Here is a 26,596-nt window from a genome sequence, read left to right on the forward strand (position 1 = left end):
GGGAGATGAGCTTGTACTTTTCTGCTAAATGATTAGGTAACAGTTCGGATATTGTAGAATTACAAGTATCAAAGAATTCAGTTGTGACGTGTCATAGAAATATTCTCCACGATTCTGGAATTAGGGTTTCTGTTCATAAATCTAACCACATTTTACACCAACAAAGTGAAATGCTATAAAATTTAAAGTCCAACAAAGTGTTGGCTCCACTGGCAATGAAGTCCCCTTAAGTGGCTTGACTGGATTTGCTTTTTAGTTTGAGTCGCAGGAAAGTCATTTTTGTTGGAAGAACCTATGCCTTCTGGTTCGAGCGAAAACTGCTAATCTAAGTTGTGGTACGGGCTTAAAATTGTCTCCCACAGTTGGGACCCACACCCAAGATACCTCATGGTTAAAATAAAAAAAAAATATTTGGAGTTTTTTTCTTTATTTATCTCCTAGTCCATTAAGAATTAATCAGTGCGCAGGGAAGACAATAGAGTGTCTGGATTCCTTGATAAGTCTTGAAATCTTTCTGAAATTTAATGTATGTTGATTGCATTCAGCTTTAAACCCTAATTTAATGTTCCACCACAATTTTTCTGCTTTTTTCCTTCTGTTGATTGCATTAAGATTATGTAATCGAATATTGTCAAAAAAAAAAAAAGATTACATTATCGAAATAGAATTAAGCGGCAAGATATCTGCACTGCTTACAAATTTTCAAATCTAGCTAAAAGAATTGTTTGCAGTAGATTATATCCTATGAGCATTCTAGATGGATGGGTGATGAAGATAGGCGGAAATGACCTGAAACTTATAATTATTAGGTTTCTTGTTGATTCATTACACTCGCGTATTGTAGCACAAAGTGAGCTGCTTGCTCCCCATTTATAGTTTTCTAGTTTGGATCTTATTGATAAGAATTTACAAATTTCTAATGTTATGAATTTGGTGTCTATTTTACGGAGGTGTTTATATAATGCTTGTTTATTAATTATGAGTTGCTGTGCAAAATTGGGGGGGCTGCTCTCATGTACTTATTTGATAGCCCAAGCTTCCCCTTTTTATTGTTTTCCATTTAAGCCGTTAAGGCTCCAACTCATTTTATTTGAGAAGCTATGTTAAAGTCACATTATTTGTTTCACACATATTTTAGGATTGGAGGAGTGTAATGTTATGTAATAAGGGCTGATTAAACTGTTGGAGGGTGTAAGAAAATATTTCTTAGGATCGTCTTGATCGAGCTGAGTGCTGCAACAAGCTGCGCTGTCACAGCGCGCAGCTGCCTCGCGCCTATGAAAGAGGTGAAATATTTTCCTCAAATATAAGTGTGGGGTAGCTGCTCCAAACAGGGCCTTCAAATGGAAGCTATATTGTGCATTCAAGAGAATTGGTCTTCTTCAAAATTAATTTAAGAAAATTTCTTACTCCATTGCCAGGTTCTACGAAGCAAGCCGTGCAAAGTACGCTCTGAAACAGTAAAATGAAACTGTCATTTCAGATTATTAGGACTGCAACAATGAAGAATCATTTGTGAAAATTTTGCGTTGTTTTCGTTTAGTTTTCAAAATTTGTTCATTAGCATTATCATGATTCTGTTTTCGTTTCTTTGAATAAAGATTCACTCTAAATATACTTAAATGCAGTTATAAGTTTACCCGCGGGATGGTTGCGGGTGGCGGGACCTTTGCATACGTATGCGCGCCACGTTCGCTTGCCAAACACGAACATTCAAAATTGCAGTCGGTTAAGGGTATTTCTGTCATTTCATTGAATCTCCATAGTACATCTCGCTTTCGCGTATGTTTTCCGCAGGGATTTTTTTTTCCTTTTTTAAACAATGAACGGCTACTTCATTTTGTAAAATTTCTGCGAGGGAAAAAAAATGAAGTACAAAGAGCGGCTCCAAGTAGCCGCGAAAATCATACACGACAACGACGAGCGCGATGGTCAGACGCCGGTGGACGCTGCGGAATTCGGTGTCACGGCTGAGCTAAAACCTCACCAAGTCGAGGGACTGTCTTGGCTCATAAGAAGATATCTTCTTGGCGTCAATGTTCTTCTTGGTCGGTTTTTACTTTTCTACACAAATTTAGGGTTTCTTTTCGAATTCTGGTAAAAACAAAAGAAGCAATTCTCCAGAAACTTTGAATCTTACAACTGTTTTGATTGTATTTGCAGGAGACGAGGTATGCTCTTTCGATCCATTTCTCTAATGGAACAGATTTTGTTCTTCAATCGTCATAAACGTCTGTTTTTTTTTTCTTCTTTCCTCTTATTTTGAATTTTGGACTTATTTCCACTTTCCCAAACATGTATTGGGCAAAATTTATGATACTTATTTTGAATTATTTATTGGACTTTAAATTTTATAGCATTTCACTTTGTTGGTGTAAAATGTGTTTAGATTTATGAACAGAAACCCTAATTCCAGAATCGTGGAGAATATTTCTGTTGCTTTCACTCTGTACTGGAAATTGCTGCATCAAACTTTCTGATTGATTTTAACTTCTTTCAGATCTAGTTGTGCAAGACTGTTTAATATTGCAGTGAGCTTAGTTTTGGCCTTCATTAAACTTACGTAATTGAATAGAATTCAGATGTAAGACAACTGCACTGTTTAGCCTTTTCTAACCTATGTGCATTATTTCCAGATGGGATTGGGGAAGACTCTGCAAGCCATCTCTTTCTTGAGCTATTTGAAGTTTTCTCAGATGTCACCAGGGCCATTTTGTGAGTTAGAAAAAATGCCTTTTATCCATCTCTTGATATTGTAAGAGTTATCTGGAAACAGTTTGAGTTAGTGCTATTATTTGTTTATTTTCTTCTTCTTGTATTGTTTTACAGTGGTATTATGTCCTCTAAGCGTGACAGATGGTTGGGTATCAGAGATGGCTAAATTTACCCCAAAACTTGAAGTTCTGAGGTATGTTGGTGAGAGAGAACAGCGGCGCAATATACGCAGAACAATGTATGAACACGTGAAGGAGCAGTCCCAGATGTCTAATGTGAGTTTTTTGTCCTAGAATTTGGTCTTACAAATTAAACTCAGACTATTAGTAGGACTAATTTTGAATTGTATGGATTTATGCAAAATTGGGTTGTTGTTTAATCCTTGGCATTTTTCATGGTGTATGTTTCATTTGACATATATAGATATAGAGAGAGAGAGAGAGAGAGAGGTTATCTAATAATGGATCTGCACTTTAGTTAAAATGTTGGATTCCAATTGGATAATATCTACATATGTTGGGTCCTACCGTGTGTAGCTATTAAAATTAAACAAAAAAAGGAATTCAATGGTCCAAATTGGGAGCTTGCACTTTATAATGTAATTTTACAATGAGAAAATCTCTTAATTATTAAAGTAAGGGACAAGTTAAAAGAAAAAAAAAAACACAGTCCGTATTGAAATCTGTGTTTTTTTGTCTTTTAACTTGTCCTTACTTTGTTAAAGTACGGGATTCCCTTGTTATAAAATTATTTTATACAAGTACGTAGGAAGATGAACTAGTAAGCACCAATGCCAACCATATAGTGAGCACCTGGACACGGGCAGCGTCTGTGACTCCTTGTGGATGGTGTTAAAGCTGTGGATTAACCAGATGGTGAGCATCATCGCCTACTAGATCACTCTCTCTCTCTCTCTCTCTTTATATACACACACACTCTCTTATATATTTTCCTCTTTTTTCCACATTTGATTGTCTTGATGGTTTCAAGTTAAATTCTTTTGCAGGTCTCACCATTGCCTTTCGATGTACTGTTGACGACATATGACGTAGTATTGATGGATCAGGGTTTTCTTTCCCAAATACCATGGTGCTATACAATAATTGATGAAGCTCAGAGACTTAAAAATCCTTCTAGTGTATGTTTGAGATTTATGTATTCATAAACCTTTATTTCTGTATTTACAATTGTTGGCTGAAAGAACTAATTTTATTCTGTATAAAGCAAATAATAGAGTATTTACTGTCAATCACATGAATTATCATATTGCCGTAGCTTTTATATGTAGTTGGGTCAGTTTATATGATGTAAATCAGAATGTGACTAGAATTATGTTGGTAAGACTGGTGGCATATAGGTACTTGTTTCCCTTTTCTTCGCCTTTCTTTCTTCATTTGTTGATTACTTGTGTGAATTTGCTGCTGGTTGGGTGAAATGGACTGGAACAGAGTGGTGAAAAGTCTTTCTTTTCTCTTTTCTATTCCCTTGTGATTAGTCAATGGAAGCATTTTAATTCTTTTTTAAATTTATTTTTTAAAAACAGGTTCTGTACAATGTCCTCAGAGAGCATTTTCTTATGCCAAGACGATTACTGATGACAGGCACACCTATCCAAAACAATCTTTCTGAACTTTGGGCTTTGATGCACTTTTGTATGCCTTCAGTTTTTGGGACGCTGAACCAATTCCTTTCTACTTTCAAGGATGCTGTACATTCTTCATCAGGTATTTTATTGTTCTATGATTAGGTTGTAGAAAATTGAATTCCTTTCTAAATGTGGTTGTCCACTTTGCATCCAATTGAAAATCAAAAGATGAACATATTGATCGAAAATATTTCTATTATTGATATCACTTTAGTGACTTTTTTACCCCCTTAGTTTGGTTGATGAAAGGTTGTGATTAGACTAAACTCTGAGCGACTGCTTTTCTGTTGTTGTGTCTCTTGTGCTACTGAAAGCTCTAAAAGTTCAATAGTTAGTCCTCTATGGACCTTGAAATTCTATATTTCAGAGTTTTGTTGCCTTATTTGTTTTTTAATACTGCATTTTCTTGCTCAAATTGGATATAAGAAGGGAGTTTTGTTTCCTTCAAATTTTGATGGATGAAAGTCTACGTGCCTTTATGTTTCATGCCCAGAAAAGCAGAATTGATCGTGTCACATATTTTTGTGATCTATTTTTATCAGAAAAATTAGTAGCCAACTCCTAAATGGATTTACTGTGAATGAAGAACGGAAGTTTGTGCATATGGTTTTTAATTATTCCTCATCTTCTCAAAAGTTTAGAGCTTAAAGTGGATGAATTTTGACAATTCAGATGAACATTGTTCTGTAGACAATTCAAAGCAATTGCTGTTTTTCTTGTTTAATTTCAGTGCTTGATGATATTATCACAAACAGCCAAAATCTAATCTTTGTCAAGAATTTTATGCACTGTATGTCTTTTTGTAAATATTGTATTTGTTTTAAATGAACAGCTCCGAAACGAGGCAAGATCAAGGAACAATTTACGAGTTTGAAAGGTATATTGAGTGCTTTCATGTTGCGGCGAACCAAACAGAAGCTTGTTGAGTGTGGACATCTAATGCTGCCTCCCCTTACTGAGATAACAGTGTAGGCTTCCTAATTCTAAATTTTTAGATTTTGTTAAGGTAGAACTTTTCTTTGTGTTTCCTGCCATGCCATTCTTTTTGCACAAACTTGTGAGGCCTGATTGCATCATAAGAGGTTTAGACACTTTATCATGACAGGATGGCTCCACTTGTCAGCTTGCAAAAGAAGGTATATGCGTCAATTTTGAGGAAGGAGCTTCCAAAACTTCTCGCATTGTCTTCCAGAACTGCTAATCATCAGTCTTTGCAGAATACTGTATGTTAGCTTGTTAAAATTTCACCTTGAAGCCTAGTTTCTTATTTTCCTGCACGTATCTGCAGCAAAGCAAACTACTTTCCCTCCTTGAGTAAACATTGAGGAGAGCATTATGTTTCTAGAAATATTTTTTGTTGACATGTAATACATGATTTTATGATGATAATTTGTTTGCCCATTCTGAAAGAAATTTATGAGCTCAATGACCTTCACCCATAGAAAGTAGGCTGCATTTACATTATGCTTCCTGAATCCTAATCCTTGTTAGTTTTTAGATTATCATGGAGAACAGTGAAACCTTAGATTCCTTGTGTGGTGGAATGTTTTTCAAATACTTGGACTATATATTTGCTTGGCTAGACCTTGGAGTTTTTCAGTTTTGTAGGTGATCAGACTTAAAGGCCTATACTTGTGCTACCTGCTGTGTTATTGATTGCTCCTAAGAGTTTCCTTTTCTTGTTGTAACACCAGTTATACCTTAGGAATTTGAAAAGAACTATGCAAAAACCTTTTTTTTTTGTGTAATTACCTATTGGCTGAAAGACCTTCCATTAAAAGAGGAACTCTTTGCATGTCTTGTGAATTTAGTTAAGTGATTGACATTTAATTGCATAATTACGGTGCAACTCTTTCAATGTCTTTACTCCTATTTACCTATTCCTCTTCATTTGGGGATTGAATATTCTTGTTGTTTAATTATTAAATCTGTGGAGTGTCCAGTTAATACAGTTACGAAAGGCATGTAGCCATCCTTACCTATTTCATGGTATTGAACCCGAGCCATATGAAGAAGGTGAACACCTGGTTCAGGTACTCTGTCAATTTAAGTTGGTTTAGTACAATAAAGGGTAGTGAATTCTGTGTTGGAATCAATTTATGTGATGTCTAATTGATAACCGAAGGAGTAAGGAAAATTGAGGAAGTGGTTAAAACACTATGTTTTATTGTTCTCTGTTTCTTAGTTAGGGAAACTAGGCGTGGTTTCAATGTCTCTGAGTCCGCTCTTTTTGTATTTACCTTATGCTATCATATAATAATTTCCTAAACTTTTTTATTTCCTTGATCAGGCCAGCGGTAAACTTGTAGTTCTAGACCTATTACTTAAAAAGTTGTACAATTCTGGGCATCGTGTCCTCCTCTTTGCGCAGATGACCCAAACACTTGACATATTACAGGTTTGTTTCCATAATGGAAACATTTAATTCTGGCTTCTGTTTGATTGCAAATGCTATGTGCTTTTTGACTATTTTAATCAGAGTCTCTCACATGCTATGCAGGATTTCCTTGAATTACGAAAATATTCCTATGAGCGTCTTGATGGATCAATTCGAGCTGAGGAGCGCTTTGCTGCAATAAGACACTTTAGTGTGCAATCAGCTATAGAGAGACTGTATTCTGAAGCTGGAGGAAATGATGCTTTTGTTTTTATGATATCTACAAGAGCCGGAGGAGTTGGCTTGAATCTTGTGGCTGCTGATACTGTGAGCTCTACGAAACACTTAACTTATCAATTTCTTGCTCTTTTGGCTTGAATGCACCATAGAAGCTGTATTATGTTCAAAAGAGAATTGGTCCTCAAAATTCATTTAAGAAACTTCTTATGTTTTTGAATAATTTAAATGGCATTTCACAAATTTCTGCCCATAACCAGGTCATATTCTATGAGCAAGATTGGAATCCTCAGGTGGACAAGCAAGCTCTGCAGCGTGCGCACCGAATTGGTCAAATGAACCATGTGTTGTCAATAAACTTAGTAACAGAACATACAGTTGAGGAGGTAAGATATTATATACTACTTTTTGGACTGGTTATATCTGCAACTGAATTTCACTATTGTCATTCCAGGTTATTATGAGGAGAGCAGAGAGGAAGTTGCGGCTTAGCCATAATGTTGTGGGGGATGATGTTGTGGACAGGGAAGTGAAAGAAAGAACTGCAGTTGAAACGGATGATTTGCGATCTATCATATTTGGGTTACATCTTTTTGATCCTAAAGCAATTAATAATGAAGAATCAGATGATCTTAGGCTGTCAGGATTAAATTCTATGGTAGAGAAAGTAATTGCAATGCGCCATGAACAGGTGTCAGGCAAGGCTGGTCGGAAGTTTGAAGTCAATCCAGTGGCTCTTTTGGAAGAAAGTGATCTTTTAATGCACGAGAGTTTTGCATCTGCAACTTCTTATCCTGATCTGGATGAGGCTTCATATCGATCATGGGTTGAGAAGTTCAAGGAGGCATCAGAATCAAGCAGCAATACTATTGCAGAGTCGGGAAGGAGGAGGAGTCCTGAAGATAAGCAGCGGAAGCTTGAGGCAGCAAGAAGAAAGGCAGAGGAGAAGAAGTTGGCTAAGTGGGAGGCCAATGGATACCAATCATTGTCTGTTAAAACTCCTGTCTGTTCTCCTGGTGGTGATATGATGTCAGACTCTGGTTCTGTTCAATTTGTTTATGGAGATTGTACGCATCCTTTTAGGGTTTGTCCATCAGAGCCTGCAGTTATATTGAGGTTATCCTTTTACTGGAATTTTGCCATTTTGAGCTCTCTTATTGTTGTGCTTGGGAGTTTTGTGGCACCATGCTGGCTAATGCTTTTTCCTGTCTTCTTTCCAGTCAAAAGGAATAATTTTATATTTTGTATTTCACATTTTTATGTTTATCCATCCTTGATGCTCCACTCTTTTCCCACTTGAATATAATCATGAGGTCATCCAACAAGCAATTTTGAGGGTACATCATTTTTTTATGTTGTTCTGCTTTTGGTGGTATAGTTATATTTGAAAATTTTGATGTTGAGTTTGAATGGAATTTTATACGTACTATAATTAATTTCTAAATGAAATATTTAGATTTCTTTTTTGATTTCTATCTATGGAGCAAAATGCTTAGAAGATCTGTGAAGCTTGACAAATGAAATTGAGAATAGTCTTGTAGATGGTCACCAGAAAAGAACATTTTTTGAGAGTTTTGCCTAACCATTAAAAAAGTGGAAGCATGAGATTTTTTCGCAGCATCATACTGCTTATTACCGCATGCAGTACAGAATAGTGAACTAGGATCTTAGGTTCTAACTATCTGTAGAAATTTTGTCAACACACGTCTGTTCTTGATCATGTAGAGAAGATTTTTGCTGCATTAACTTTCCTTAACGCAATACATTCCTTGCCTAGTTGAGAATATGTTCTTGATTGAAGTGTTTTTGTTCATTTTATGCTTCATTGTGATGCAGTAAGTTTCTTGTCATAAAGAATATGGTACGCTGAGATGTTTTATATATTGGTTGGGCAGTTTTGTTGATAACTCGGGGCAATGGGGCCGTGGAGGGATGTTTGATGCAATAGCAAAACTTTCTTCTAGTATTCCTGATGCCTATCGACGCGCTTCTGAATTTGAGGACCTTCATCTTGGTGATCTTCATCTTATAAGGATCAATGGTCTGCTTTCATTTTCTTTTTCCATGTAAATTAGATTGTTTAATATCCTAACCACTTCCTGATAGACAGAAACACACTTTAGTATGATGTCTTTCTATAAATTGTTAAAAATCCAGCTGGTTCCCGATGCCTGTGAACCAACATATGAATTTCATATACACAGTAACACAGATTTCCTGGCATTTTTGGGGCACTTTATGTTTTATATCTTATACACAATACCACTTCCCTCAAATGCTTTTCATCTTTAAACATCAACTCCTTTTCTGCCGTGCAGAGGATTGTGATGATGAGAATATGGATAATACTACCACTCTGTGGGTGGCTTTGGCTGTGGTACAGTCGTATAATCCTAGGCGGAAAGTCCCTCGCAGTGATATCTCTATTCCTGACCTGGAATGTTGTTTGTCAAAGGCATCATTTTCAGCAGCTCAAAATTCTGGTAAGTTTCTGCACACCTTAGCGTATTCAGATATTAAGAATTGGACGGTCTGATTTCTTCATATTTAGATACCCACTTTTTAGTGTGTTGTCCGATTATTTAATGTTGAATAATCAGACAGTCCATTATGTAAAGCAAGTGAAAAAAAACTGCCCTAGATTTTTCCTTTCTGTATTTTGTCTCAATGTTGAATCATCAGAGCTATTGCATATTGCTACTGTATGAATTCAAGGTAGTCTCTTCTGGTCAATTTGGGTAGTCATTTGACTGCTTGTTAGAAGCACAAAACTCATAATCGAACTGTTTTTGACTGCTTTGATTGAAAAACTTTTTTTTATCTTTTTTCTGTGATACATCTAAAGCTATTTTATTTACTGCCCATTGTCCAAAAGCTTCAATCCACATGCCAAGAATTGGTTATCTAGATGGATCAGGTCGTTCACAGTGGTATACCGTGGAACGTCTCCTACGAAAATATGCTTCCATTTATGGCATAAAGATTTTCGTGTATGCCTCTCTCTCTTTTTCACCCACTCCTACAACCTTGTGCGGACCTACATGTGTTTAACATGTTAACTCCTCTTTTATTTCTCATATTCACAGGTATTATTACCAACGGTCATCCTGATGCTCAAGACATGACGGTGTATACATGTACAGATGTATTGGTTATTTATAGAGTGAAATATGTTGTATTCCTACCTCTGAATACATGAGAGAACTAAAACTTAATGTGTAGGAAACCTTTTCTTATACATCCTAATTTTTAATGTTTGTAACCCACTTTGTGGTATGGATCTATGAATCTACCTGCTTGATAGTACTAACGGTAAAACTTTCTGAAGGATTTTAGTTGTACTGTACTACTACGGATTGTTGGTGAGATGGGTCCATCAAAAGTAACCCTTCCCAGAAGTTTTGAAGTAAGCCTAGGAAGCTGAGTTTGCATGGATGATCTAATGGGATTTCAGTAAGGAAGACGGAAGAAGCTTTGAGGATGCTATTTTACCCGGCATTTTAAGTTTCAGACTTAGTTTCCTTAATCATAATTGTGTGATTTATCTTACAGGTAAGAAGCATCGAGGTCAAGACGGAGTTGAGATCCACGGATGCAATGTCCCGACTTTTACTGAGAATTTAAGTGAATGGAAAGATAATTTATTCTAGTGAACACAATTAGCTCCGTTAATTCCACAAGGAAATTACTTGAATCTACCACCAGAGGTTAATCTCTTATCTTGCTTGAACCGTTTTACAAAGAGGGGAATCTCAAAACAGTGATTGGGGTTTAGGGACGAATGATGTGACTGGGGAAGTAATCATAACGAGGAAAGGTTAACGTGCATACATTTCGCAGACACGACCTTTCTCGACATTTTTGTCTTGCTCATATACTCATTGGAAAGTAACTTTGAAATTGAGTGGTTTTACGCAAGAAGAAACAAAAAGATTATTTATTCCCAGACCCTTCGCACAAACAACCCATAAACCACCAACTTCGATAAAAATAAGTGTTTGTATAATTTTCATGCTAGACTTCCTTGACACCAACCTCTCTCCAGTACTAAACTGATCTCCCATTTATATCCGCCTGCCATGCGAAAACATGTACATTTAACATTTCCATCATAACTGAACATTCTTGTCTTCCGGCCCCGACTTCAAGATGTCACAAATTAACGGCAGTGGCAGCGACGGGCACCATTCTGCTTCAGCTAGGCGGACTCCCACTCCCGGAAAGGCAACTGTTCTTGCTATTGGCAAGGCCTTCCCTAGTCAGCTCATTCCTCAGGAATGCTTGGTTGAGGGCTACCTTCGGGACACTAAATGTGAAGATGAGTCCATCAAGGAGAAACTTGAACGCCTGTGTAAGTGAAAATTATTACTTCTAGCAGTGATATAGATATATTTTGGTATATTATTCTTTTTTTAAAAAGTCATGGCTACGTTGGAGTTGTTTTGGTATAAATAGTAAAAAATACGTTATAACTTTAATCGTGTTTTTTAAATAAAAAAAAAAAGACTGAAATAATAATGCCTTTCATTTCAATTTGTGTTCACTTTTGCTAGGTAAAACCACTACTGTGAAGACAAGATACACCGTCATGTCCAAGGCGATCCTGGACAAATATCCTGAACTGACAACCGAGGGCTCAGCAACCATCAAACAAAGACTTGAAATAGCAAACCCAGCAGTGGTAGAGATGGCCTTGGAAGCAAGCCTTGCTTGCATTAAGGAATGGGGGAGGCCTGCGGAAGACATCACTCACATTGTCTATGTTTCATCCAGTGAGATTCGTCTACCCGGTGGCGATCTCTACCTCTCCAGCAAGCTTGGCCTTAGGAGTGATGTTGGCCGAGTAATGCTTTACTTTCTGGGCTGTTATGGCGGTGTCACTGGCCTCCGTGTTGCTAAAGACATAGCTGAAAACAACCCTGGAAGCCGCGTTTTGCTTACCACTTCTGAAACTACCATACTTGGGTTTCGCCCACCAAACAAGTCCCGCCCTTATGACCTTGTTGGGGCAGCTCTCTTTGGTGATGGAGCTGCTGCTGTGATCGTTGGAGCTGACCCATTCCTCGATAAAGAGTCTTCTCCTTTCATGGAACTTAACTATGCAGTCCAACAATTCTTACCAGGGACACAGAATGTCATCGATGGGCGTCTTTCTGAAGAGGGTATAAACTTCAAGCTTGGCAGGGACCTTCCTCAGAAGATTGAAGAAAATATTGAGGAGTTTTGCAAGAAGCTCATGGCCAAAGCTGGTTTACAAGATTTCAATGATTTGTTCTGGGCAGTTCATCCTGGAGGACCGGCAATTCTGAACCGACTGGAAAGCAATCTCAAGTTGAATAATCAGAAGCTTGAATGCAGCAGGAGGGCATTGATGGATTATGGGAATGTGAGCAGCAACACTATCTTTTATGTTATGGATTATATGAGGGAGGAGTTGAAGAGGAAAGGAGATGAGGAATGGGGACTTGCTTTAGCTTTTGGACCTGGCATTACATTTGAAGGCATCCTTCTCCGTGGCCTGTGATTGCTTTTCTTGCATTTAATTTTCAATTTTACAGCTTTTCGAGTTTCCACTTAATTTCAACTGCTTGTGCTAAATAATGTGGAAATCGAAAGATATTAGCATACTCGACTTACTGCACCAGATATCTAAAAGAGTTTTATTGTTTTTCGTTAAAGTTAATGAGAAAACTCCGTGAGTACCGCATAATACAAATGTTAAAACCTCGAGTGTAAACAAGGCATTGGGTTCGATCCAACTCATATACTTGAAGAGAGAAATATGCTGTCATTGGATTATAGCTGAAAATAATTAATAAAATAAAAATTAATAAACTTAATTTTGATTTTATTTATGCCTAATATCTAACCTAAAAAATTTCAAAAATAAAGAATGTTAAAGTTAATTATTGTTATAAGAGATAGTTTCGTAATGATATAACTTAAAATTAATTATTGTTATACGGCTAATTTGGTAATACTGTACCTTTTAAAATAATTATTGTTAATTGTGCCGTAAAAATATTTAGTTATGAATAGAACCAGTTAAATATTTAGTAAATTTTATTTTTAAATTTGTTGTGAGTCTTAAAAGTATTTGTATGTGTTTGGTAAATCTTATTTTTAAGCTTTTGCAAGGGTCAGTTTGGCAATAATGTAACTTTTGAAATAATTGTTATTAGTTATATTGTATACACAATTAGCTGTAAATAAAATCAATTAAACGTTTAGTAAAATTTATTTTTAAAAATATTATGAGTTTTAAAATCAAATGTATATATTTGGTAAACTGTTAATCTACGGTAAGATTATAAATGATTGAACTAGACATAATATTGAATAAAATTTATTTAGATAATTACAAACATGTATATGAAATATTTTTTATTGTGTGTAGATAATAATTAATAACTAAAATAAATATTTTATACTATTAATTTTATTTTTTTATTTTTTTATCTCAATATAATTGGTATTAATAATAATCTCCTTAAAGTTAATGATTTTATTTTCTAATTAATAAGGATAGTTTTATATTTTTATAATATATTAGTATAAGTGGATTTTCAAAATCTGTTGTAGGATGAGATAATTTTGTTGAAAGTGATTTGTAAAAAACTACATCAAACACCAAAATTAATTTGTAGCAGCTCACGATCACTTTTAAACATCCCAAAAGTAATCTCAGAGGGCCCTATATAATTAAATTGAGCATAATATTGAAAAAAAAAATATTTACCCATTTATAAACATGTACATAAATTTTTTCATTGTACATATATAATAATTAATAACTAAAATAGACATTTTATATTTTTATTTTTATTTTTATCTCAATATAATTGGTAATAATGATAATGTCTTTGAAGTTAATGATTTTATCTCCTAATTAATAAGAAAAGTTTTAGTTTTATGATATATATGAGGATACATATGAAATTATATTGAATATGAAACTGACCCTCAAAATCAAAATTTAAAAAATTATTCCTTCCATATTTTTTAAAATCCACTATAGGATAAAGTGAGTTTACTAAAAATAAATTTAAAAAAAATTTACTAAACACCAAAATTATCTTTTAACTTTTCAAAATTATTTTTTAACTTTAAAAAATCAAATCCCAAATGAACCTAACTCATTCTTATAGTTCTCATGTTATGTTTCAATTAGCCATTGCATTCATTTTTTCCGATAATAACTAATAAAAGTAGGTAAATAATCATCTATGATTTGTATGTACACATTTGTGTGCGCACACACGTATGTGTGTGTAATTAATAAAAAATAAATTAAAAGATAAAAACACGTACAATCTATTAATAAGAAATTGACATGCATCCTATTACGTGTATCCGATCAATATACAATCTATGAGTTCGTACAGAGCGAAACTCTTATTATTAGAGTGAGACTATTGACACCCCTCCAAATATTTATTAAGACGATTTTAATAATTTTACAATTTTAACCTTTGTTAAAGTTACATAATATGACAATTTCTAAGTAAAACCCTACTCAAAATTCAAATAATTTTTTTCCTTAAAAAATCTAATATTTTAGAAATTAAAATTTTATTTTTTCTTTTAATTTTTAGGTGAGGAATTTACCACAGTTAAATGCAATAAAAAGAAGAGAACTCGTTGTTTTTTTTTTTTTTTGAATGAAAAGTCCTATTGTTGAAATAGGTTTAATAATAAAAATAAACAAAAAGTACAGAATGGGGTTTACTCTAATAAGTTTTAAGTAAGAATATTTTTATCATTAACAGAGGTATTAAAAGAATTTTATAATTTTTTAAAATATTTTAATGATGTTAATAAAGAATATGGGTGCTGAGAGTTATTTGGAGCCACTCTTAGTATTATTATATTCACTTTAAATTTTATGTCATCTTTGACCTCGCCCGCCGTTACGCGTTCGGCGAGGAAAAAGAAGTATAGTTGGAACTCGGAACCGAGGAGTATTATAAATTTAAACTGTAACGAAGTAATTATACAGAAACGACATCGTACCTTTGTTATTTCCGTTTGGTTCCCCTCTTTTTAACGCAAGTACTTATTCAGAAATTTTCATCGACTCTTCCCGTAAAATAACGAATTTCAAATAAACGCTAGAGCACTGCTTACATCGAATTGCGGATACTATTCGAGAAATTTTCAGGTAAATAGTTCGAGCCAAGTTTCCTTTCTTGTTCAAAAGTTTTGAATTTAGGGTTTCTGTTGCGGATTATTTCTTTAGTTTGTACAAATTTCACTTAATCTATCAAATTATTCACTGCAAATTATTCCGCAAATATTTTGATCATTAAATGCTATTGCAGGCACATCCAAAATTTAAATTGGTTGAGAATTAGCTGAATAAATTATGGAGCTAGTAGAATTTTAACAGCTTTATTTCATGTTTCTTTTTGCTTACAAGATTCCTTTTGTTTGTCAGAAAACTGACTTCAATTATGGAAGCTACAAGTGCTATGAGTAGAGAATCTAGCACGCCATTAGTGGTAAATTTATTTTACATTTTTTATCTTATTCTGATGAAACAGTCAAGACTTTTTGCAACATTTCTTTCGTTTTGTTAAGGACAGAATGATGGTGTCAGAAATGATGGATTCATTCCTCAACTATTGACTTCGTTGCCAGTTCTCGATGGTGCTGCTTCTTATCTCGCTCAAACAACATCTTTAATAACTGGTTGTTTCTCTGATTATTCTGGTAAGCTCTAGCTTTGGTTTTCGAGTTTATATGATTAGGCAGGCTTGGTTTTGATGGCACTTAAATTTATAATATTGAAAAGATTTATCATTTTCATAAATTGTTAAATGACTTTTTCTTTTGCTTGTATGCTAATGTCCTATAAGGCTTTGCATATGGAATTCAAACAGTTGAAGGAAATTCTTTCCTAAGAGAGGTTTTGCTAAATAACTTTACCAACCTATAATAATCAATGTGATTTTGTTCTACATTTACTCTTATTTCGCCTAGTGATTTCCTTGTTCTTCATCCTTAAATGAGAGGACTCTAAATTTCATGTTCGCAATTATATTTATATATGGCCATGTAATTTTCTGTGGATTAAGCAGTTCCAGCTTTCTTTTTAACTGGTCAAAAGGGGCTATTGTTCCCTAAAGTTACAAATGAATGAAAATGTCAGCGTTGAGATCAGAGAAGATTTACTGCTGTTATTCTTGTCCCCAGGGCCATATTGATATTGTGGTTAATGAATTATTGTTATTATTTTTCAAAAATTTTGCAGTGGAATCCCCTTCTAGAGATTCTGGGGGCTCAGTTGTGCATGCCCAGGAAATGGAGACATTTTCTTCTGCACAAACTGAAGAACATCTGGAGTTGTCCTGTAATAGCCACAATTCTTTATCAGAATCATCTACCCCTGCAACTTCCTCGCCACCTATTCATGATGGAGAAACAAGGGGTTCTTCTGAAGATCCATCTCAAAGAACTCATGCACTAATAGAATCAAGTCAAGCTAGTCCAAATGGAATTTCCCTTTTCAAAGGGTATGGATTTTTTTATATGGTGTTTATAAACATCTTTCATCATAAGCTGCAAACATGTATGAGATATTGTATATTAAGCTAATTTAAAAGCATATCATGAGCTGCTTAGTAAGGATCCCTGAACTTAGGTTAAGAACTTGTGCATTTGTTCTGGGACTAAAAATCATGTGATGGATACTTTCAGGCTCATAGATCGAGCTCGGAGAACCGTTCGCGGGTCTGCAGATGATATAGGATGGCTACAACGTGATCTAAGTATGCCTCCAGTTGAAGATGGAACTGAAAGATTTTTGGAAATTCTTGACAATATTAGGTACATGCAGCTTCTTTGTGTTTTTTATATGCCTATATCTATAGATTTGCAATAGTGATTCCATTGTTTATCCTCTGATAGGCATGGTCTGCACAAATTGCCAAACTCAATGGTGTACTTGTTGATTCCAGGTAGCAATTGCAATTCATGCTCTGGTTTTAGTTTTGCTATTTTTAACAGAAATACGAGAATTTGTGCTACTTTTGGTAGCCAAGTGCATTGGTTTTCACTATTTTCTATATTTGGCAGGTCTTTTTAGCAACCATGGTCCACTCTATTTTGTTAATACAAAAATGAGTTTCTCAAAGCAGGGTTTGGCCTGTCACATTGCCAAGATTCACAGTGAGGTATTTTTGGTTTGTACTGGAGTGTATTTTCTTTGTCTTCATTCTCTAAAATGAACATTTGATAATCAGGCTTCAGTTGAGAAAAATGCTAAAGAGATAAAAGAGTACATTGAGGAAATCTATTGGGGCTCCAAAAAGCGTGTTTTGCTCCTTGGACATAGCAAAGGGGGTGTAGATGCAGCTGCTGCTCTATCACTGTATTGGCCTGACCTGAAAGATAAGGTTGCTGGTTTGGCATTGGCGCAAAGTCCATATGGTGGGAGCCCCATAGCTACGGACATTTTGCGAGAAGGACAACTCGGTGATTATGTTAATTTGCGGAAACTTATGGAGATTCTGATTTGTAAAGTGATAAAGGTACCTAAGATATTCTGCCGTTTATTTTCAATTTGCTTTTTGCAGTAGTTTTTTTTTTTTTTTTCCATTTTTATCTTTTATATGCTTTTGTTCATTGTTTGATATTATTTCTTGTATCAAATCTCTTAAATGGGTCTAGAAATTAATTTTTTTCTTTTGCAATTTTACTATAATGATTGATGATGATTCTGGTGATTTGTATGATTATTTAGTTCATTACTTGTTCTTGAAGAATTGTAACTCGAATGACTAAGATTGGTTTAACTCACCCAGACATTGGAAAATACAAGCTGATGGTCAAATTCTGATTTGCTTGCATTTGTCTTCAGGAAGACATTTTTGCCGCTCATAATTATATTGACAGAGAACATCTGTTCATTTATCATAATGAATTTTGTTTTTCTTCCTTTCTTTTGGGTTCTAGAAACGAATCAGGTTCTGTAACAGAATAAATTTATGCGATCCGTGTCAAATGCTGTATCATTAGAATCATGGTTGGCTTTAGTTTTTTTTGGGTATTGTTTTACTTATCATCTGCAACTGTGAAGGGCGATCTGCAAGCTTTAGAAGACTTGACATATGAGAGGAGGATGGATTTTTTGAGGAAACACCAACTGCCTAGAGAACTTCCTGTCGTCTCACTCCACACAGAAGCTGGCATTACTTCTGCAGTTCTTGCCACATTATCTCATGTTGCTCATGCAGAGCTACCCTCTCTATCAGCAGATGAACCCTCAAAACTCCCAGTTGTAATGCCCCTTGGTGCTGCAATGGCAGCATGTGCTCAGCTGCTGCAGCTCAGGTATGGTGAGAAGAGTGATGGGCTTGTTACTTGCCGTGATGCCGTAGTACCTGGATCCATTGTGGTGCGGCCAAAACGTAAACTAGACCATGCTTGGATGGTCTATTCTTCGTTGAATGATGATACTTCTGAAGCAGATGCTTCCCAAGTGTGTGAAGCCCTCTTGACTTTGCTTGTGGAAGTTGGGCTGAGGAAAAGACATGAACTTGCAATGAAAGATGAATGAATTTATTTGCATGTCTTCCGATAGTGTGTTTCTGTTGTAAATTTATATACGCCATGGTTGTGATCATTCATTTTGTTCTTTAAGCCACTATGACACCTTTTTTCATTGGAGTTCGGTTTTTGATTATGTTCATCTTGTACAGAAACGGTCTTTTCTTTTTTCCCAAAAGAAAAAGAAAAATTATTATTATTACTATTATTATTAATAATTTTTTAGCTGCTGTAAACTTGAAACAACAAATGATTTGTTTTGTATTTTGGTCGCCAGCAATTTCTTCCGTTTCCATGCCAATAACAGGTGACAGGCATTTGTTTGTGGTTCTTTTACTTCTATTTCTCGAATTGCAGAACTTTCCTTTTATGTCCAAAATTGAATCTTTTGCCTATTCTAGAATCATGGAATAAAGTATAAATTTAATCCAATAAGGTAGCGTTTATTTCTCGAATTGAATTGAAAATCTTGAGGACTGAAATTCTAGGATTGGAAGTGTGGAGTGAAAGTTAGATGAAATTGTTTATTTACACTAAAATGAGAGTGTAGAATAGAAATTAGAATTCTATTTATAAATTTATTTTGTCTTTAATTGTAAGTTGTTTCAAATTATAATTTTATCCTTAAAAAAAATTAATTGGGCCTCTTATACATGAGAATTTTGTAACACTTCTCTTTTTTTTTTATTAATATATCTTCAGATTTATATAAAATAAACTATTTATTTTTTTATTAATTTTAACTATACAAATTAATAATATTTATTAATATTCTGAATTATGTAAATCACTATTTTTTATTAATTTTAATTATGTAAATTAAAAATTATTGATAAGAGCAACAAAAATTATTATTAATAAAATAGTACAAAATTAATATTTTCTAAGAATAAACTATTTATTATTTATTATTGGCATTAAATAAATATAATACTATTAAAATTAAATAAATATATAGTAATATTATTAATTCTCTATGAATATAATAATATTATTTTTAAACAATTTTAACTTAGATGAAATAAATTATTATTTTTAACTAAATATAATAATATTATATCTAAATAAGTTTAATATTATTATTTTTAATAAATGTAATATTATTAAATAATATTATTATAATATTATTTAGATAAATATAATGTTATTATTTTTTAGTAATTATAACATTATTTTATTTTATAAATATAATTATATTATATTTAATCAAGAAATGGTAAAACAAAGAGATGTGAGAGTGGAAATGAGAATGAAAATTTAATTATTATTATTATTATTTTGGAACACAATTTGATTGGATAATGGTTTTGTGTAATACAACAGGATATCCGAGGTTATGTCATGCTCCTGCTGGCGGATTTGCTCAAACCGAATTACTAGTGCTGCCGGTTTGCGCCAAAATTAAAAATTGAAAAAAAAAAAAGTTAAAAACCATGGAAATAATAGTACGCGTTCAAAAATAACAATAATAATAAGAGTTCTGATCTAAAATATTTTAAAAATAATATAATTACTTAATATATATATATATATATACATATATATAAAACATGTATATTTATATTTAATATATATTTAAAAAATAATTATAAAATTTTTAAAATAAATATACATATTATAATATAATATAATTATTATATAATTAATATGATATTTTTGATATATTTTAAAATTTCTTATAGCTAAATAATTATATAAATAATGCAACAGTCAATAGGATCTTAAATCTTCCGGTTCCGGGAAAGCGCAAGTCAAACTCAGTACTTACGACACTCTTTTCACTATTCTCACCAATAAGGCTCCGCCTGTCACTCACTTCCCTACTTTCGCTGTGACGCAATCGCCAGCTTGATTCGTCGAACAAGTGTAACAATGTTTAATACCCAAATTACCCTCCAAACATTCGCATAACCCCAAACTCCCTCTTTTTGCAGCAATTTTTAGTTTTTCACAATCAGGAAGAAGTCTGCTTTCTTTCTCGGTTCGTCGAATTTTGTAGAAGAGATACAGAGGGAGGGATCAGTTACGCTTCTTGAGCAAAGATTTTACAAGAGATGATGCTGAAATGATTCGGTTTTTCAGAATTAGGGTTTTGGAGTAAGAAAGGAATGTTCTTGTTGGGCTTTGGATTAGGGTTCCGGTATATTTATTATTCTGTTTGTGATTAAAATAATGTTTAGGGTTCTTGTTTAGTTGATTTTGATTGATAATTCAAGTACAGATTTCCAGTGGTTCCTAATGAAAGTAAAGTTGTTGTAGAGGGCGTTTTTAGGGTTTGGTGTGTGTTTTTGTGTGAGTGGGTTGTTTCAATGGGGAGCACTGGTGAGCCAGACCGAAAACGCCGTCACTTTAGCTCCATATCACCAACGGCTGCTACGGCTAAGAAGAACCCGTTCTTCCCCTCTTCGGAGGAAAAAAAGGTATGATTTTTCTACATTTTTTCTTTTAACCATCGTTTTTATGTGTGATTTGTTATTTATTTAATTAATTTTGTTGGTCTCTTACCTAACCATCAGATTTTAGTGTTTGTTGAGTGGATTTATTAGTCTGCTGGTCTGGGCATGTTAAGACAATGGAAAGCTCCCTTTCTTTTTTTGGTGTTTCATTATTGATTGTGATATGCGTTTGTTAAATTTATATGCTGGTTTGTTTCTTCGTGATGAAATGGGCTTATATTTGACTAGAAACTTTGATTCCGTTGCTACTTTAGGACTGTAATTGATTGGAAATTCTGTGCTAGAAAATGTCATATGGATGTAGCTTTGACCTCTTACAAAATTTCTCTTTTGAGAAATTATTAGTTTTATGCTTTTCGTCGCTTTTTTGTAGTTTAATTGTTCTTAATAAAGAGGATGGTAATGCGTGTTAAACATTGCAGATTCTTGAGTTGTGTGCGCGTATGCATGTCAACGTGTGTTTTTTCATAGGTGGGTTGTTGCTTGTGGAAACTTGGAAGCTACAGGTTTTTGTTAGTGCTTTGCTTTCTAGTTGGTAGTAAAATGTTAGCTGTATTGTCTTGAATGACCATCTGATACTCTACTAGATGGCCATCGACCTTTGAAACTCTTAGCTTCCGTTCCTTCCCAATCACTGCTTTAGAAGTAAAAATTATTTTTATTAATTTTTTTGTGGTCAACACCAATTGTTTTGGTGGTGGCTTCATACTCATTTCATGGCCTTGTGTGATCTCTGATTAGTCTGGTTAGAGATCCTATTAGCTTCTTTTCTGAAGAATAGGAAAAGGAAAAAAGAGATATCTTGTTAGCTTGACTAGAACAAAATGACTTGAAAGGAGACTGTGATCGTAGTCATGGCTCTATACGTAAGTTCTTGTTTCTGAACTTTTCGTTGACTGTTATACTGTAGTTAGGCATGGTTGAATCTTTTGATGATATGATTTCTGGTTTGGATGTTATGAAGAGGGGCCCTCTGGAAAAGTCATTTCTCACTTGGCTTGTTCTACTGATTTACTGATAATATTAGAGGAACTAAATGTTCTCTGAGTATTTTTGTTATTAGGTCAGTTGCTTTTAATAATTTATTTTGTTGTTTGGCCAACTTGTTTGAACTCTGTTTTCCGTTTTGACATTGCAGATTGATACTGCTGTTCTTCAGTTTCAAAATCAAAAGCTTGTACAGAAATTAGAGACTCAGAAGGTTGAGTATTCTGCTCTTGAGAATAAGTTCGCTCAACTAAAGGAGAGGCAACAACCATATGATTCCACATTAAAGGTGGTGAATAAGTCTTGGGAGGAGGTAATACCTGTGTTCGTCTTTACTCTCGTTTGTATGTTTGATGATTTTTGTCATTATACTTTAATATTTAATGATCTATGTCATGTATACTTTTGAAGATAACAATAGATAAACAAATGTCTAAATTATGAGAAGAAAAGAAAATGAGACTGTCTGTAGTACCTTTTAGTTTATGCATACAATTTATTTATTTATTTTTATTTTTTGGCTGATGAGAGATTATCTTTATGGTTTTAGCTGATCACTGATCTGGAATCATGTTCCATGCGAGCAAGAGAGTCAAGCAATGGACAAGAATCTAGATGCTTATCAATCATAGAGGGTGAGGATCATCTTCTATATCTGGTGCTCCGTCCATTTATTATTTTCTAATGACTGCTTAATTTAGTTGTTTACTTTAATTTCTTGTCAGACGTGACTCCTCATCCTTCCCATGATGCTTTTCTTAGTCGGCTCATGGAAACAGGTGCAACTGAAAGTTCCTCCGCTGATAATTGCCCGAATCAGATGGAAGAAGACAGAGAAACTGGTATTCCAAGGACTAAGAACATTGTAAGTAATATATTAGCTGCAGTTGACAACCTATGGCATCTGAAGGGTGGATTATATGCTGCAGTTTTGAAAGACCTTCAGGATGGTGGTAAGTATTTTGCAGTGAACGGTTGTTCTGCATTATCAATTATGACCATTTGTTCAGAATATCAATTGTGACCATTTCCTCCAAAGATCGATTCCTCAGATTCTGAAGTAAACTGCTGCTTTTTGTAGGCAGCAAGCAAAAGGCATCAAGCAACTTACAGTCAGAGGTTAAAAATTTGAGATTAGCACTAATGGATCTTCATTTGAAGCACAAATCATTAACAAGGGAATTGCAGAGCCGGCAAGATATTGATGCAAAAGAGAAAGCGAAGCTCAATCGTTTAAAAGGTAACTATCTATGTGGGTTTGGATCTAGTTGATTTTTGCATTTGAACCTAGACCTGATGGCCAAATACATCATACGTTTAGATATTTATGGATCTCATATTTTTTATATGCACATATGATTACCCACTTCTGTATTCATGTAAAGCAACTCTTGTAGAATACTTGGTTTAAAATATGAAACGTGAAATGCCTAATGGCTTGTGCAAGTTTGGCTGTTGTATTACAAATATAAGCCTTCAAGATAACAACTTCGGCTCTCTAAGTATGTTATACCTCAGTTTGTGGTGTTTCCATGACTGAATGCATGGGAGGAGTATCTTGTACAGGTTAAAGGAAAAAGGCGCAGACCTTTATCATGCTTTTTACTTGTTACATGGCATCTGTAATTTCTGTTTTGTCTGAATCTTATAACATTTGTTATAGTTATAGAGGTTGGTGTGATACGGATATCAGACTTTCAACTTCCAGCCGTTGTTACCTTTCATAATTCCCCCCTCCCCCCAAAAAAAAATCCCTTCTGAGCTGTCTAAATTTTTTTTTGGATGTCCGTGGATTTCATGAAATGAAAGGTTGTTAAATGATGATTGATTGCCTTTTTCTAAAGGGGAGCTAGAGAGTGCGGTTAAAGAATTAGAGGAATGTAATTGTAAACTGGCAGCTCTTAGAGCAGAAAGAGATGTGACAAAAGGGGCATTTTTTCCAGTTTTAAACCTGGGAAATAAACATGTTGCTGGTGATAGGGTCAGAGACGAGCAAAGAGATCTGCGAGACATGGAGTCTGTTCATAAAGAGCTAATGGTATTCTATGACTACTCTTTCTCTTCAGTTTATGGTTGAAAAAAATCACAATTTGGAAAAGTTAAGCATAATAATCAACATAAGTTCCACAGGACCAAGCTTCGCATCAATTGTTGGAACTGAAAGGTCTTCATGATGGGAGAATAAAAGTACTACAGCAGTTATATAATTTACAGGTTAGCTTTTAAGATGATAAATGTCTTTAGTCTGTGTGAACGTCAATGTAATTCCTTTGTTTTATTACGAACGATTACTTTCACGTCTACTTCAACTGTATTACAAATTGAATGGTAATATACATGATTTGCAGAACACATTGAAGAGCGTGAAGTGTCTTTCCTCTTCCAAAGCTTTTCTCTCAGTGAAAAATCAACTAGAAAAATCAAAATCAGAAGTTTTCAAGTACCAGGCACTATTTGAGAAACTACAGGTTGTAACTGGTCGGTACTTTCATTTTTACCTTTTTTTGGTCCCTTTTTGTGAGGATCTTGTTTTGATGCTGACTGTACCTTTTTCTGAGTAAATTTCAGGTTGAAAAGGATAACCTTGCCTGGAGGGAAACAGAATTGAATATGAAAATTGATTTGGTCGATGTTTTCCGAAGATCTTCAGCAGTTACAGATTCTAAAATTGCTGATCTAGGGATAGAGATACAGAAACAAATTGATGAAAAAAATAGGATTGAAATGAGGCTGGAAGAGGCATCAAGAGAACCAGGTTCAAAAACATGTGGTTCTTTCTTTTGATCCAATTAAATCGTTGCCTTGTATTTGTACTTTAATGTTTAACTTCTGATTGAACTACTCTACGTTATAGGAAGGAAGGAAATCATTGCAGAATTTAGAGCCTTGGTTTCATCATTTCCTGAGGATATGAGTGCTATGCAAAGACAATTAAGTAAGTACAAAGAGGCTGCTCTGGATATACATATTCTACGGGCTGATGTGCTTTCTCTTACCAATGTTCTTGAGCGGAAGGTGGGTATGTTTGCATGAAGTTGTTTTCTTGAATTTGCTTGGCCAGCTTGAAGCTTTATTTTGTTTTACTGTTTGGTACAGGTAAAAGAGTGTGAAACTTTACTTGCAAGTTCAGCTGACCAGGTTGCTGAGATACATAAGTTGCAAGCAATGGTATATATTGATATATTTGTGTTGCTTTTCACTTCTTAGTTTACTTATATTCTTGAGAGATAATATGAAATTCAGTTGTGGAAAACTGTAAAACGCTTTTTTAAGAAGTTAATATTTATCAAAAAAAATTTAAGAACTTTATAGCTTTAAAGTTCAGATTTTCCCAGATGTTTAACTCTGTAGCTTTTTGATTTGTTTATGAATTCAAACATGCATCCGACTATATATGAATTCTTGTGGAGAATGCTAGGGATGGCTATAAATGGTATTGACATGCTTGTGGAGAAAGTATCTGTATTGATGTAAATATGCGGTAGGCGCAAACAGAAAAGGACAAATTTTAATTGGCATTGTTTAGCCAATATAAATGGGTATAACTAAACTTTATTGATATCTTTGATGATCTATTTTCTCTTTATGTGTTTTCGTTGGCATAATTATCATTTTTCTCTTTATGGGTTTTCGTTGGCATAATTATCATTTTCAAGCAGAAATAATAAAGTGAAACCTCGATAAATTAATAGCATTGGAACCAAGAAAAATTTATTAAGTGAATATTAACTAATCGGATTATAATATAGCACATTGACCTCAAGTGGGGATTGAAAAACCTATTATTTAATCGAGGTTTCAGTATATTGAGTATTTTACTAAAAGAATTATTGAAACGAGTTCAAATGGGGAAAAAAAGTCTGTTGATAAATGAATTCCAATTTGCAGACTATTACTTGTCAAATCTTGTTCAATGATCTAGCTGGCTTGTGTAATCCAAATAATCCTGTACCACAACGTATCCAAAATAGTAGTGATTAGCCTTCTCTCTCCCCCCCCCCAACCAAAAAAAGAAAAAACTTGTACAAACCAGGGAATTAAGACCATGATACTCGATAAAATGAAACCTCGATTAAACAATAGGTTTTTCCAATCCCTACTTGAGGTCAATGTGCTATATTATAATACGATTAATTAATTGTCGACTAATTGGTATCAATGCTATTAGTTTATCGAAATTTTACTTTATTGTGATTGATTATTTGGCCCTAATTTGTTTACCAAATGTTCTTTTTCTCTCTTTTTTTCATTTCCTCTTAGTGGTTCTTCAGCAACGTTTTTCATTTGCTAGTCTTTTCACTGGCAAGCCCAAACTTAAATGTTTGAATTCTATCAGTTCAATACTTTGAAACCGTGCCCAAGTAACCTTTCAATTTACTTATTCTGGCCAGTTATATCAAAATTGTTTTGCAGATCATAGTCTTTGAACGTACAATTACTAATTTTTGACTTAAAGCCACCTTGTGATACTATTGACTTCTTTGACGATGTTCGTCTGTCTTCCAGGCCAAGTGGCATGTTACATTTTTTTTTTGGGGGGGGGGGGGGGGGTTTCCTGCCCAAAGAATTAAATTTTCCTTTTTTGGTTTTCCAGGCAAAACCATTAAAATTTTTTTTAATTAATTACCT

General features: G+C 34.2%; 4 protein-coding genes across 5 annotated transcripts in view; all 4 read left to right on the top strand.

The window, feature by feature from the left end:
• The first annotated feature begins 1,820 nt into the window (after positions 1–1,820).
• On the top strand, positions 1,821–10,284 carry LOC18046865 (probable helicase CHR10). 2 transcript variants are annotated; one of them, XM_024187961.1, is made up of 17 exons: positions 1,822–2,048; positions 2,164–2,171; positions 2,637–2,715; positions 2,830–2,990; positions 3,722–3,853; positions 4,259–4,439; positions 5,193–5,328; positions 5,466–5,583; positions 6,304–6,393; positions 6,651–6,758; positions 6,861–7,064; positions 7,235–7,360; positions 7,429–8,090; positions 8,870–9,015; positions 9,293–9,457; positions 9,850–9,964; positions 10,061–10,284. In XM_024187961.1, exons 1-17 carry the CDS (start codon positions 1,868–1,870, stop codon positions 10,083–10,085), a joined length of 2,637 nt encoding a protein of 878 aa, XP_024043729.1. In that variant the 5' UTR covers positions 1,822–1,867; the 3' UTR covers positions 10,086–10,284. The 2 variants fall into 2 exon arrangements, with proteins under 2 accessions (XP_024043730.1, XP_024043729.1); XM_024187962.1 differs by lacking the exon at positions 6,304–6,393 and having other exon boundaries at positions 1,821–2,048.
• Positions 10,285–10,976: 692 nt separating this feature from the next.
• Positions 10,977–12,681, top strand: LOC18046866 (type III polyketide synthase A). The gene is made up of 2 exons (XM_006445304.2): positions 10,977–11,325; positions 11,528–12,681. Exons 1-2 carry the CDS (start codon positions 11,124–11,126, stop codon positions 12,496–12,498), a joined length of 1,173 nt encoding a protein of 390 aa, XP_006445367.1. The 5' UTR covers positions 10,977–11,123; the 3' UTR covers positions 12,499–12,681.
• Positions 12,682–14,892: 2,211 nt separating this feature from the next.
• Positions 14,893–18,702, top strand: LOC18046867. The gene is made up of 9 exons (XM_006445305.2): positions 14,893–15,135; positions 15,412–15,475; positions 15,560–15,686; positions 16,228–16,489; positions 16,674–16,802; positions 16,884–16,933; positions 17,052–17,149; positions 17,219–17,506; positions 18,055–18,702. The coding sequence occupies exons 2-9, from the start codon at positions 15,428–15,430 to the stop codon at positions 18,532–18,534; spliced, it is 1,482 nt and encodes a 493-aa protein (XP_006445368.1). The 5' UTR covers positions 14,893–15,135; positions 15,412–15,427; the 3' UTR covers positions 18,535–18,702.
• A 1,585-nt stretch (positions 18,703–20,287) lies between these two features.
• The window catches only part of LOC18046868 (E3 ubiquitin-protein ligase BRE1-like 1), a 10,565-nt gene continuing 4,256 nt past the window's right edge, over positions 20,288–26,596 (top strand). Inside the window, exons 1-11 of the mRNA XM_024187608.1 lie at positions 20,288–20,944; positions 22,119–22,280; positions 22,518–22,602; positions 22,693–22,920; positions 23,049–23,207; positions 23,812–24,005; positions 24,098–24,181; positions 24,316–24,435; positions 24,536–24,722; positions 24,822–24,982; positions 25,064–25,173. Coding sequence (XP_024043376.1) covers positions 20,834–20,944; positions 22,119–22,280; positions 22,518–22,602; positions 22,693–22,920; positions 23,049–23,207; positions 23,812–24,005; positions 24,098–24,181; positions 24,316–24,435; positions 24,536–24,722; positions 24,822–24,982; positions 25,064–25,173 — 1,601 coding nt within the window. The 5' untranslated portion in view covers positions 20,288–20,833. The remainder of the gene's footprint in view (positions 20,945–22,118; positions 22,281–22,517; positions 22,603–22,692; positions 22,921–23,048; positions 23,208–23,811; positions 24,006–24,097; positions 24,182–24,315; positions 24,436–24,535; positions 24,723–24,821; positions 24,983–25,063; positions 25,174–26,596) is intronic.

Source organism: Citrus clementina, unplaced genomic scaffold (genome assembly GCF_000493195.1).
Source record: "Citrus clementina cultivar Clemenules unplaced genomic scaffold, Citrus_clementina_v1.0 scaffold_3, whole genome shotgun sequence".
Taxonomy (NCBI): Eukaryota; Viridiplantae; Streptophyta; class Magnoliopsida; order Sapindales; family Rutaceae; genus Citrus; species Citrus x clementina.

Excerpts from the sequence above, each read along its gene's own strand:
- LOC18046865 (XM_024187961.1), top strand. The coding sequence starts at position 1,868 with ATGAAGTACAAAGAGCGGCTCCAAGTAGCCGCGAAAATCATACACGAC. Across the intron at positions 7,065-7,234 it reads ATCTTGTGGCTGCTGATACT|GTCATATTCTATGAGCAAGA; the intron begins GTGAGCTCTACG and ends GCCCATAACCAG. Across the intron at positions 7,361-7,428 it reads CAGAACATACAGTTGAGGAG|GTTATTATGAGGAGAGCAGA; the intron begins GTAAGATATTAT and ends TTGTCATTCCAG.
- LOC18046867 (XM_006445305.2), top strand. The coding sequence starts at position 15,428 with ATGGAAGCTACAAGTGCTATGAGTAGAGAATCTAGCACGCCATTAGTG. Across the intron at positions 16,803-16,883 it reads GAAATTCTTGACAATATTAG|GCATGGTCTGCACAAATTGC; the intron begins GTACATGCAGCT and ends ATCCTCTGATAG. Across the intron at positions 17,150-17,218 it reads TTGCCAAGATTCACAGTGAG|GCTTCAGTTGAGAAAAATGC; the intron begins GTATTTTTGGTT and ends TTTGATAATCAG.
- LOC18046866 (XM_006445304.2), top strand. The coding sequence starts at position 11,124 with ATGTCACAAATTAACGGCAGTGGCAGCGACGGGCACCATTCTGCTTCA. Across the intron at positions 11,326-11,527 it reads GGAGAAACTTGAACGCCTGT|GTAAAACCACTACTGTGAAG; the intron begins GTAAGTGAAAAT and ends CACTTTTGCTAG.